Source organism: Triticum urartu, chromosome 5A (genome assembly GCF_056163025.1).
Source record: "Triticum urartu cultivar PI428250 chromosome 5A, HENAU_Tu73, whole genome shotgun sequence".
Taxonomy (NCBI): Eukaryota; Viridiplantae; Streptophyta; class Magnoliopsida; order Poales; family Poaceae; genus Triticum; species Triticum urartu.
The window spans coordinates 686,158,892-686,172,640 of record NC_141877.1 but is presented as its reverse complement, the minus strand read 5'-3'; the positions used below and the strand labels follow the sequence as shown (position 1 = coordinate 686,172,640).

General features: G+C 43.6%; 1 protein-coding gene and 1 pseudogene across 2 annotated transcripts; both read right to left on the bottom strand.

Moving 5' to 3' along the window:
- Positions 1-5,685: 5,685 nt before the first annotated feature.
- On the bottom strand, positions 5,686-10,364 carry LOC125507676 (uncharacterized; annotated as a pseudogene).
- LOC125511684 (uncharacterized) lies at positions 9,632-12,751 on the bottom strand. Of its 2 annotated transcripts, XM_048677118.2 has the most exons (5): positions 11,890-12,751; positions 11,756-11,817; positions 11,519-11,675; positions 11,352-11,425; positions 9,632-10,553 (listed from the first exon to the last, which is right to left on the bottom strand). In XM_048677118.2, exons 1-5 carry the CDS (start codon positions 11,902-11,904, stop codon positions 10,502-10,504), a joined length of 360 nt encoding a protein of 119 aa, XP_048533075.1. In that variant the 5' UTR covers positions 11,905-12,751; the 3' UTR covers positions 9,632-10,501. The 2 variants fall into 2 exon arrangements, with proteins under 2 accessions (XP_048533075.1, XP_048533074.1); XM_048677117.2 differs by having other exon boundaries at positions 11,756-12,751.
- Between the last annotated feature and the right edge of the window lie 998 nt (positions 12,752-13,749).

The window sequence follows — 13,749 nt, the reverse complement described above, 5'->3', positions numbered from 1 at the left end:
GTCTCTCCGCCTTTGAATCGATATGCCACCAAGTTCCAAACTGGGCCCATTGGCACGCTCATTCTGCCGGTTCAGATAGAACAATTCTCTGAACAAAAGTAGGTTGGGTTCTTCTCCAAGGTAAACCTCACAGAAAACTTGGAAGTTGCAGATGTTTGACACGGAATTGGGCCCGATGTCTTGAGGTCTTAAGTCAAAGAAGTGCAGCACATCTCTGAAGAATTTTGAACCGGGTGGAGCGAAACCCCGGCTCATATGATCTGTAAAGACTACTACTTCCCCTTCTTTGGGATGAGGTTTCTCCTCGGACGGGTCAGGAGCACGATAAGACATGACCTCCTTATTGGGCAGATAGCCAGACTTCACAAATTCGGACAATTTGCTCTCTGTGACTATGGATGGGACCCAGTTGCAGGTCACCGGGGGTTTGACAGCTTTGGGTGCCATTATGTAAACTGAAGCCTACAAACAAGATAAAGGAAATTTTTCGGTTTATTATAACCCGGAGAATAAGCATTATTGAGTTATTTAAGATGGCGGCTTAAGGAGGGGCCTAATGACATACAGGTAACTATGTGATAATGTTTAACCGCGGCAGGTATTAAAGATGATTAAGATTGTCTTAAGTCGCCAGAAGCAAGCGGTGCTGATAGCCGGCGTTATCTTAAACCGGGTAGACGAATTGCTATGGCTGAAACAGAGTCAACAATCGAAGTTTTTGGGTAAGTGTGGAGCAAACAGATTTCACAAAGTACAAATATTATTTTGGATCAAACAATGCTCTGAAAAGAAAAATTTCTAGACCTAAAGCAGTACAGGGAAGTTCATATACTCAAGGAGGGCTTCTAAATCAAGGAAATAAGATCTGTTTTCGTGTAGAATAAGCGTGAAACATGTTCTGCAGCAGTTCTATGTTGTTTTCATAATCTAAACGAGGCATTGGAGGTGAGAACTAATGAAAGCTTGCGTCGGGCGGCAATGAACGCCGACGAACTCAAAGATGGTTCCAATGCAGATCTGAGAAAGGGGAACAGAAGAACTCACGGATGCGGAAGAGCTGCGGAGGGTCGCCGTCGCTTTCTGGTCCGAATCAGGCTAATGCAGCGGCCTGAGTCGATGAAGACGAGGGTTCCGACGGTGGCGGCGGCGGAGCTCGAGCGGCAGAGAAGGGAGTGCAAGGAAGAAGACGACTGGAGGAAATGAAAAAGACCTAGGTCGTGTTTATTTATAAGGAGGGGCCGACTAAGATGGCGCGAGAAACGAGGAGACCAAGACATCATTATCCGGCGGCCCCGATGCCTCGATTTTTGGGAAGGTCAGTAAAGGCAGAGATCCATTGAAGATATGATGGATTAAAATATAAGGTTTTATCAAAGATGACGTCACGATGATTAAACCCGGATCCAGATGATGACATCACGGCGGGTTAAAATTTTCACACAAGACAGAAGACTAAAGGCCAGTCCATAAGGTTTTCAGAGATTGACATGAACCGGTTCAAATTAATTTGGGGCCTAATGTTGGGGATATGACTATTTGTGTAAGCTGTCCAGGAGGGGCCGGGTTACGCAGATAGAGGCTTATCAGAAGCCCAAGACCAAGGCATGAAGATGGCGGTTCACTAAAAGGCCTAAAGGCCCACAGGCGGCTTAAAACCCATAGAGATAAACCGCCATGATGGCATGACTTGTATTGTAAGGTAGAAATAACTAGTCATCGAGCCGGACACTGTCTATGAGCCGGCCGGGACTCTGCAAGTCGCAGGGCGCCAACCCGTGTATATAAGGGGGCGACCCGCTGGCGGCTTAGGCAGAAAAACAACTCATCGAGAGCCAGGCATAGCGTATCTCGCTCCCTGGTCATGGAAACCTCAAGCAATACCAACCCAACTAGACGTAAGCCTTCCTTCACCGTAAGGGGCTGAACTAGTATAAACCTCTCGTGTCCTTTGTCCCGATTAACCCCTTTAAGCTTCCTAGTTGCGATGGCTCCACGACTAAGTCCTTGCAAGAGGACATCTGCCGTGACAATTCCACGACACCGTGAGTCTCTGATCTTGATCGTGCGCATTTACGTGTATGACTAGTGCACGATTAAGTCCGAGGCATCACAAAATATGAAGGGGATTGGGTTATTAGAAAGAGATAACAACACATGGGCTTACATCCCTAATCCTAACTACCGATCATAAGGAGGCGTTGAAGGCATCCGAATACCGTCTACCACCGTCCACCACCATGAGGGTAGTGTCGGCGGCATCTTGCATCCTTCATGTCCGTCTCCCTACAGCTGCTTCTTCCCCGGCAAGCTCCACGCCCCTGGAGGCTCACGGTAGCTGCATGGAGTCCCTGGTGTTCTTTGACAATCACGGTTAGTCATCAATATTCCGCATAAGAAGGTGTTCAAATGGCGAGATTAAGATCATATCCAAGTGATTATGTTAATCCTAACAAAATTATGCTGATACAAGCATGCCCGTGACGAACATGGACATGATGGACGTGAGCAGCAGCATCCTGCAGCCGAGGAGGGAGTCATGGAGGGTGGTGAGCAGGTAGCAGTCGGCAAGGCAGCCGTCAAAGACCAAGAACGGCGGGAGGGAGACGAGCGTTGGGCAATCGGTGAACTAGATCGGGTGCATGCGAGAGGAACTAGGGAGAGCCGGGCCTTGCGAAATCTTGTTAAAACAATAATTGTAGTAATGGATGGTAGAATATATATTAACTAAAACTAATGCAAAAACAGATGTAAGAATGTTGTTGATTTGCTTTATAGTTAGCAGAATGCCATTTTGTAACAAAAATGTGAAGCATAAACTAGGTAGGTATGCTCCAACAAGCACCCGATCGACACATATACCGTAGTATTTGGCAATATATGAAAATAAAAGAAAAAAATAGCTCAAATGAGTGGCATGCATGGCTTGCCAATGTAAGTAGCATTGTTGCATGGTTACATAAATGCAAAGTATATGGAGTATATAATACTTTCCTTTTTCTGAAAAAAAAGTAAATATAGTGGTCAAACCTGTTGGGCCGCCACACGCTCGGCGCCACCCACCCAGTGAGCATGCATGCCAAGTGACCGTCGCCCGCCCGCCACCTCCGGCTTGAGCTTAACCCACCGCGCGCCATGGGACGTCCTCCGCCTAACAATAGCCGGCGTCCCCTGCATATAAACACCACGGCGAGGCCCTTCCTAGCCACACCACCACCGCCACCTCCCAAAGCAAACAAGCATCCATCGCCAAGCTCGCGCAAGCACCCACCGATCCAATTCCAACCAAGCCAAAGCCAAAGCCAAGCCAACAACAACAATGGCCCGCGCCGCTGTCTTCATCGTCGCGCTCCTCCTGGTCGCCGTCGCCGTGGCGCCATTCGCCGACGCCAAGGGCAAGAAGGCCAAGGCCGAGAAGAAGGCCGAAGCGCCGGCGCCCTCCGCCAGCGCGCCCGCCGACGCGCCCGCCGCCGACTCCCCAGCCTCCGAGCCCTCCGCTGCGGATGCACCGGAGCCCAGCAGCAGCAGCAGCAGCACCTCCGACTGATCGATGACCGCCCGCCCTGCATGCCCGGACGCCGGACAGAGATGAATGATCCATCCGTCCGTCGCCATGGTCTCTTTCCCTCGATCGATCAGTTGTAATAAACTAATAATGCGTACGTGCTGATCTATATGTGTCACGCTTTTCTTTTTCTTTTGCTTTATTTAATTATGCCTCCCTAATTAATTGTTCGCTGAGATCAATCAATTTTTGTCTTCCTTTCTTTTGCCAATTAATGTGGATCGTGTAATCAGCTTGGCTCTCAACATAAGTAGAAAGATTTGTTCTTCATTCAGTTTTAGCCTTCTTGTTCTGCGAGTGATGCGATATGATTGCAAACAAACAAACAATAAATTAAAGAGAAAACAATTTCTTTTAATTAAGAAGCCATGCATGCACACCTGTCATAAACGAAAGAGACGGGTTTTAAAACGCCTACAAAATGGGCACTTTCCTTTTCTGACATGCATGATGCTTTTTTTTGCAAAATAAAAAAAGGGAGGTGAAAAGGTGGTTGTTTTCGGTCAGTTTTTGTAGAGTGGTAGTACTTGTCAGACCAGGTCGGTCGAAAAGTGTGACTAGGTTTAGAACAAACAGGAATTATATATATAGCTTAAGCAAGCAAAAACCCCTCTTTCGACATTCATAAATCACGACAAAAAGAAAACATAGCGTCACCCAGTCAATGTGCACGTTTCATCTTGTCCTGACATAGTGCATTTCGATCTGAATATGAGGTGCCTGAAAGAAACAGCATCAACAATGCCTGATTCCGGAACAAAACTATTAATTATTATTATATGGAACAACCCCAATAATAAAAAACAGGGAAGCAAAGCTAGAGGAGTGAAATCTCTCTATATGAGGTGAGGTCAGGCAAAGTAAAACTCAACCTACAGACATGAGTAGAGCAAAAACTTAAGCAAGCAAAAACCCATCTTTCCACATTCATGTATCTCAGCAGAAAAAAAATGTGTAACTCACTTCTGAATGGGCTGCACTAGCTATATATGCATGGTTTCTCCAGTTCAACACAACATACCACCGCTCCATCATGCTAACACCATATTCAGGTGGGAATTCAGTATGACAGGACAACATGCTTGCAGTAACAAGTAGTAGTAGTAGTAGTAGTAGTAGTAGTAGTAGTAGTAGTAGTAGTAGTAATGTCTAGAACTCCATGCTTGGAATCACAACCAACCAAATGCGAGTCCATACTTGATTAACCAAGCAGGATTATTTCAGCCATCGACTAAGATAAGTCACACTAAAGATGCAGGAATTATATAGCATATGCACTTGTTCGTCTTCTACAATGAGGAGCTCTCACAAGCAGTCCAAAAGAAACAGCAAGCACAATATAATATAATGCCCAATTCAGTGACACAACTTTAATTTAGGGAAGAACTCCCACACACACACAAAAGGGGGAAGCAGAACTAGAGGAGTGCAATCTCTATATACGAGATCAGGCGAAGTAAGATTGTCAAAAAAAGAGAGGTGGAGATTAGGCAAAGGGGAACAAGCTGTGTACTCATCTGCCATTCTTCAGTAGCTCCTTCCCTCCCTCCCTATTGAGCTTGAGCATCCATCCATCTACCTTGAGCAAGTAAAGTAATTTGTCAGCTACGTACATTGACGGCACAGACCTTGCACTGATCTGCCATTGCTAGCTACCTAGGGTAGTAGCGTAGGAGGATGGAATGGATGGATAATAGTAACCAGCCGCTTGCCTGCCGCGGTGAGGGATGGGTCTTGCTGCGGTGAGGGATGGGGAGGAGAAAGAGCACCGCTTTCCTGCCATCGTCGGCCGGCGTGGTGCGGCGGAGCGAGAAGAAGAAGAAGAGTGCAAGTGGGGAATGCGTGAACAAGGAAGGGCTGGCGTGGTCTAGGTGATGGCCACGTGCTTCGGCCCATGTATGTTTTCTCTATCTCTATATAAACTAATAACCCTGACTCTCATTTTTTTAGTTGGAAAAAAAATGTTGCCTCTTCATTCAACGCTTTCTGTGATATCTCGTCTTTGACGGCTCATTCTGCAATGCTAGCTTCATATAAGCTTTACTTATATTGTATTCCCTCCGTAAACTAATATAAGAGCGTTTAGAATACTAAAGTAGTAATCAAAACGCTTTTATATTAGTTTACAGAAGAGGGAGTAACTCATAAGCTTCAAGAAGCATAGCTAGAGCTCCTCCAAACACAATCACCCAAAGCTTTAATCATGACGTATGACGGGTCACACCAGCCACAATTTGAATCACACCCATCGCCACACAAACTTTCAAGTTCCATCCTGAAGAAAAGGCAGGCAGGCATATAAACACAAGAATTAATATGTTTGCCACCAAAGGTAACTGTGTGTCGAAGGTAAAAAAAACACTGAAGACACAATTTTTTAGTTCGTTTCCGTCGTAGCTGGCCTTTATTTATGACACGGGCTCAAACTTGTAACACCACAAAAACATGGTAAAACTAACAGCTACTCCCTCCGTTCTATAATACATGCCTTCCATTTGTTAAAATCTAGATGTATCTAGACTTGTTTTAGTATATAGGTACATCCATTTTTGGACAAGTGGAAGTCAAGTATTTTAGAACGGAGGGAGTACAAGATTGTTCAAATATTTATTGTCATACTATATGCAGGGTAGATAGATATAGTATGCAAAAGATCAAATACTGTAGAAGGAGAAGCAAAAAGGAACTTTACCGTAGTCAAGGTCATAGAAGTTAAGATACAAGATGTGTGTTGTAACAAATACTAGAATAGGTGCAGCAACCATCACCCTGGCAGGCCCCTCCTTGACATTAAAAATTTGTAGCAATGTAACGATTAAAGAGTAGCCAAGTACGACCACAACTGAAGAGTAATCCAATTTCTCAGTCACGTCAATATCCCTACAATACAAAATGAAGAATGAATGAATGATGGTGAGCAAGATATCAAACCCAATATATTATTATGACAGCAGCATGCCCAAGCTCTGATTGAGCAAATGCGCACCTGGTATGGAATAAAGAGCTCCAGATCCATGCATTCATTGATAATATTGCATAGATATGCCATAGGCCAGTGTATTCATAGTACATCCTCTTCGTCTGGGGTCTAAGAGGTAATCTGTATTTCACTAGCAGGAAGAACGAAAGCCAGTCAGTGAAGTGCATCAATAGGTTGAGAGCAGACAGTGCAGCCGAGAGGGGCTCCTGATAAATACACAGCCAACAAGTTAGTAGTAGTAGTCATCATGGTGAAATTATAGTAAGTATCACTACTCATCAACATACAAGCCAGATATTACAAGACAGAAACACGTTTGAAGGGACATTTTCCGTGATATTGAACAGGGCTCAGGCCACCTAGCCGCCGTTCCTCTTCTCTTTGCATCATGCAGTAGTAGCGGCAGTCTGTCATACAGTTTAGTTGCTTCCAATGCATGCAAGGGCCTCCTGTGTGTACCAAGAACTTCCAGCAGATATGCTGTCGTTCTCCCGGGACTGGCAGTGACTGATGATGTTGCTTCCAATAATCCCTGTATTCTGACACTCCCCCACACAGGTGAAGGAAATATGTCCTAGAGGCAATGATAAAGTTATTATTTATTTCCTTATATCATGATAAATGTTTATTATTCATGCTAGAATTGTATTAACCGGAAACATAATACATGTGTGAATACATAGACAAGCAGAGTGTCACTAGTATGCTTCTACATGACTAGCTCATTAATCAAAGATGGTTACGTTTCCTAATCATAGACATGAGTTGTCATTTGATTAACGGGATCACATCATTAGGAGAATGGTGTGATTGACTTGACCCATTCTGTTAGCTTAGCACTTGATCGTTTAGTATGTTGCTATTGCTTTCTTCATGACTTATACATGTTCCTATGACTATGGGATTATGCAACTCCCGTTTACCGGAGGAACACTTTGTGTGCTACCAAATGTCACAACGTAACTGGGTGATTATAAAGGTGCTCTACAGGTGTCTCCGAAGGTACATGTTGGGTTGGCGTATTTCGAGATTAGGATTTGTCACTCCGATTGTCGGAGAGGTATCTCTTGGCCCTCTCGGTAATGCACATCACTATAAGCCTTGCAAGCATTGCAACTAATGAGTTAGTTGCGGGATGATGTATTACGGAACGAGTAAAGAGACTTGCCGGTAACGAGATTGAACTAGGTATTGAGATACCGACGATCGAATCTCGGGCAAGTAACATACCGATGACAAAGGGAACAACGTATGTTGTTATGCGGTCTGACCGATAAAGATCTTCGTAGAATATGTGGGAACCAATATGAGCATCCAGGTTCCGCTATTGGTTATTGACCGGAGACGTGTCTTGGTCATGTCTACATTGTTCTCGAACCCGTAGGGTCCGCACGCTTAAGGTTTCGATGACAGTTATATTATGAGTTTATGAGTTTTGATGTACCGAAGGAGTTCGGAGTCCCGGATGAGATCGGGGACATGACGAGGAGTCTCGAAATGGTCGAGACGTAAAGATCGATATATTGGACGACTATATTCAGACATCAGAAAGGTTCCGAGTGATTCGGGTATTTTTCGGAGTACCGGGGAGTTACGGGAATACGGGGGAAGAAGTATATGTGCCTTATTAGGCTTTAGGGGAGAGGAAGAGGCAGGCCGCGCGCCCCCATTGACTAGTCCGAATTGGACTAGGGGGAGGGGCGGCGCCCCCTCCTTCCTTCTCTTCCCTCTTCCCCTTCCTTGTCTCCTACTCCTACCACTTGGAAGGACACCTAGTTGTACTAGGAAAGGGGGAATCCTACTCCCGGTGGGAGTAGGACTCCCCTAGGGCACGCCCTAGGACGGCCCTCCCCTCCTCCACTCCTTTATATACAGGGGCAGGGGGCACCCCATAGACACACAAGTTGATATTCGTGATCGTTCTCCTAGCCGTGTGCGGTGCCCCCCTCCACCATAATCCTCGATAATATTGTAGCGGTGCTTAGGCGAAGCCCTATGATGGTAGAACATCAAGATCGTCACCACGCCGTCGTGCTGATGGAACTCTTCCCCGACACTTTGTTGGATCGGAGTCCGGGGATCGTCATCGAGCTGAACGTGTGCTAGAACTCGGAGGTGCCGTAGTTTCGGTGCTTGATCGGTCGGGCCGTGAAGACGTACGACTACAAAAACCGTGTTGTCATAACGCTTCCGCTTTCGGTCTACGAGGGTACGTGGACAACACTCTCCCCTCTCGTTGCTATGCATCACCATGATCTTGCGTGTGCGTAGGAAAATTTTGAAATTACTACGTTACCCAACAGTGGTATCCGAGCCTAGGTTTTATGTGTTGATGTTATATGCACGAGTAGAACACAAGTGAGTTGTGGGCGATATAAGTCATACTTCTTACCAGCATGTCATACTTTGGTTCGGCGGTATTGTTGGATGAAGCGGCTCGGACCGACATTACGCGTACGCTTACGCGAGACTGGTTCTACCGACGTGCTTTGCACACAAGTGGCTGGCGGGTGTCAGTTTCTCCAACTTTAGTTGAACCGAGTGTGGCTACGCCCGGTCCTTGCGAAGGTTAAAACAGCACCAACTTGACAAACTATCGTTGTGGTTTTGATGCGTAGGTAAGATTGGTTCTTGCTAAGCCCGTAGCAGCCACGTAAAACTTGCAACAAACAAAATAGAGAACGTCTAACTTGTTTTTGCATGGCATGTTGTGATGTGATATGGTCAAGGCATGATGCTAAATTTTATTGTATGAAATGATCATCAAATTAAGAATTAGCTGTGGTAATTGTGACTGAAATCATCCAACAGGACGAATTAGTTAGGGCCATCATGCAGTAGTTGGTGGTAGCACAGCAAATTGACAGTTGGTAGTGAAAATATAGTGTATATGAGTGGTTGGTGTTACTGATGAATTGCATTGGCATGCAGATGCAGATGTACTGTGATTACATAAATCTCACTAGCTACTACGTAAGTACATGATAGTACGTACAGTACGTAGAGTAGTACACAAGACCGATGAATTACGGGCACATCATCCATCACGCAGTACATCTGAGCTACATACTGTGATTAAAGCTCACTTGTTAAATGAACTAGATGACCCGTTGCGCCAATGGCGCAAAGGCCGAGCGTAAGCTAATCGGTGTAAGAGTGTGCATTAACATATTGTTGTTCAAAAAAAATAACTCATATACTATATGCAGTAAGTACATAAGATTGGAAATGATGCACTAAGTCATGTAGAAAAGGACTCTTGAGCGAAATAAAAAATTGTATGGGAATAATTAGGATGGGACAGTGCTTATAAGCATTATATCAAGAACCAGAGCTATGGCAAAAAGCATGGTGATTTCATATGTTAATAAACCTGAAAAAGTAGCAAGATGACTCTGAAAAACAAATCTCTTGACAGTGCTCTCTGGCAAGTGTTGCAGAGATAAATAAAACTCAGTCACAGTCTCTATACCAACGTTTTCCTGTAGGCTGGGTGTAGTATACATATATTGGGAGCTAAAGTGTCTTTCAGCACAGCATCTAAAATAATGCTTGGTGAAATGTGTACATGATCCATTTGGAAATCTTAAGATGATCTTGTAAGTGCTGCAGATATGATCACAGGGAAGCTTTGATGAAAACATTGAAGTGAAAGCATGCATAAAAGGAAAGGTTGTTTCTTGAGTCATAGTGTTCTCGAAACAAAAGTAGAAGAGGAGTCCTTCACATATGTACAATAAGCGATGATAAACCGCTTTTGACCATAGAGACAACAACAAAATCTAAAGATCATAGACTACATCATAGACTACTTTTCACCATAGAGGCAGCAAGGAAGGACTAAAGTCTATACATTTCTTGCTCAGAGTACTCCAACCCAAATCGGAGAAGGGGCATGGTTAAATCGAAGATGTGTTAGTCGTACCGTATGTACATATCTAGATTACGCCATGGAAGAACTACTGCTTCGCTTTCTTTGGTATGCCAGCCCCCTTGCCGGTATTGTTTGTTCTGAATTTGATCCATTAGCAAAAACCAAAGACATGTTAGTAATTTTGTTCCCGGCGAGAAAGCCTAGAGCTCTAGAATGTTGTAGAAATAATGAGAAAAAAAAGATTAGACATAGGAACTGCAGAAAAACATAAACGACCAGAAGTCTCATTGAACCTTAGCACATAGAAAACCAATTATATAGATAATCAATCTGCATGCACATGGAACAAAAAAGAAATAAGAATGCATATAAATATGCTGAAGGTAAAGGAATGTTTTACTGAGCCTGTCATAAATCTAAAAACAGCGGTTCTAGAAAGAAAAGCCAGATCAAATGACATTGCATGCATGAGTGAAGAAGGAAGCATGGTCAATATGCACAAGGAAGACTGTTTTGAACTGTAAAGAACAAAAGACCCATAGGATTCCTACATGAGAGACTAATATTACTGGATAGGCATCCAACTTGCAATGCATCGTGAGCAATGAAACAGGCAAAAGCTGAGTTTTTTTTGTGGGCAGGTAATTAATCCGCATACACCAGAGAGCTCAGAACAACTAGTGAGCCTGGTAACAAACTTGTATTTAGTAAATTTTTAAGAGGTATGACCAAGTAGCAAGCGAAACAATAAGTGGATGCTAGAACTTATATCAGAAAGAATACATATCAAATGCACATACTAAAGCAGGAACCATTCCATAGTCTAACAGCAGAACTTAGTTTGTTCCATAAAAGGCAGCGCAAGACGCAACTAAATTCAATGCCTCTCTCATACGTGTTGAAATAGTTAAATGTAACAGGTCATGAGTCTATACCTCTTGGGCTTAGAGGGGTCAGGAAGGGTGTTCTTTGGATCCTCAGCAACTGCACCTTCAGTTTCCTGTCCAACCTGTATAATTTGGTGCCATCACAGATTATTGTACATCAAGCATGGTTTGTGCAGAATAGAAACGATATTTGCATCTTAAGCATAGGCACGAACATCTGGCATGGGTGCAGGCTGAACAACATTTCCGGCAGCGGCAACCTCTTCAGTTTGGCTAGCCACCTTGGTAGTAGAGGCAGAAAGTTCAGTGTCCTTAGATTTAGAGGGTCCAAGACAGAGTTTGCGGTGAGCACTTTTTGGGCACGGTGATTTGCTGATTTAAAAAAAACAGCAGTCATAAGCAAAGAGGAAGAACTCTCAGAATGTATGATAGGACAAAGGAAGGGCCGATACCTAGGAGTTTTAGGCACAATAGCCTGTCCTTTTCCTTTGAATGCAGATATAGGAGTGTTCATCTGCCAAAGAAACAGCAAAGGAATTAAAAGACTGAAAGAGAATTTGAAAGAGGAAACCAGCAGCAGGAATACCTCATCGAGAGGCATCACAACAAGTGTAGAAGGGAAGGGAGCTACTTCCTTTCATTGACACAGGGGAGAAATGAAATCTTAATACTTGTGTGGAGATGGACTCAATTATATTAGAAAATTAAATAATGAAAAAGGACCCCGTTTGTAAATAACTTGTTCATGAGAAGAAGAAAAACTGGGATATGAAAAATAGATTTAATACAGAAGCTTGATGCCACCTGTAGACATATGTAGTAAAGTACAACTACTTTTGTGGGGGTTGTGGTGAAACAAGTTTGCACAGAAAATCATGATTATGCATGCCACCTAGAATAGAAATTAACCAGTGAGAAAGTTACATTTCATACAGAAGAACTTTCCTGGCACCTTTACCAAGACAGGGAAAAGGTAGTCGCTCAGTTCATTTATAAGATGTTGTAGCCAATTCAGACATCACCCAAAACAGTTCATGTTAGCTGGCTGAAACGTCTTATAAAAGTGCACGGAGGGAGTATATCTAATTGTAACCACCATCATAGGATTCAATGAAAAAAATTCACAGGGTGTCACTTCTGCATAACAGGTTGATTCTACTGGAGAGAAAACTGAGTCGGACAACTTATTTGCTGGTGCAACTGTCCATGTTGGACAGTCGTAAGAACCCATCTTTTGTAGTGCATGCATTACAGTCATTCCTTATTCCACCTACATTTACCCAGTAAAACCTCTACAACCTAGACATTTTTTTTAATACCGAACACATGTCCTCCCTTTTTAAGTGTGTGTTTGAAGCTTCAGAAAATTCAAAACAAATCTTACATGTACATCTCAGAGCGCACTATGTATCTTCAATGTTTTGTGAAGAGACATCATTTGATTTGCCATTTGCCATCTTAAGTGGATTCTCCTTAGTCTTCTGACCACATGAGGTGAACCAAGGTACCAGATGGGGAACGATGAGCGGCATGTCTGGAAGGAATGAAGGATGCCATAACGGTCAATGTTATATTTCTATGAGATTACTTGCTATAGGATGATCTTTTATGATCCTCCATAAAGTAAAAAAAACAAAAAGATATGTGTTGAAGATTGACTATAATAGTAAATTTCCCCTATGGAAAACACAATGATTAGTCCTCCATCTGTTGGAGATCATTCGCGAGGGCAATAATCTTTGTTATCGCTGCCTCCTCTTCACCTAGTTGCACTTGTCCATTTTATACATGCCCTCGTGCCTGTCTGTGTATCCTCGCACTACTTGCGGTTGAAGATGTCTAATAGTCATTCTTACGTCATGATGGGAGAGGTGAGAAGAGGGAGGGTGACTCGGTATCTCTTTTTGTCGAAACTATTGACACATAAAAGTCAGCATCACATTGAATGGTGTTGGAGAGCCAAACGGCCAACATGCTCGACGTGCAACCAACATCTTCTTTACTTGATTATCTCGAAGTGGGGAAGTCGGTTCTGCAGGGTGCACAGCTAGGGGCATCCGAAGTGGCCAAGGGTTGTTGTTGTTGCTCTTCTAAGCAATGGGTTTGAAAGAAAAAAGCGGCCTTGATTCGTCGGCAATAAAGGCATCCATCCAATTTACATTAATTAATTATACCAATTTTATGTATCTTCCTCTGTCCACTTACCCAAGGCCATGTGTAGAGGATGGCGAGATCATTTTGTAAAAGAAATGGATAAAAGAGTTGTCAAGCATTCAATCGATCAAGAACAACAACAATTTGGTCAGGTTGTCAATCTAAACCAGGTGTCATGTAGCAACACGAATCAAAGAATTTCAATGCTTCATAATCTTATCGTCTGAATTGAAGCTTGGTTGGTGATTTCAACCATGCTCCTCTACTCAGATAGCGCATACCGTCACTTGTG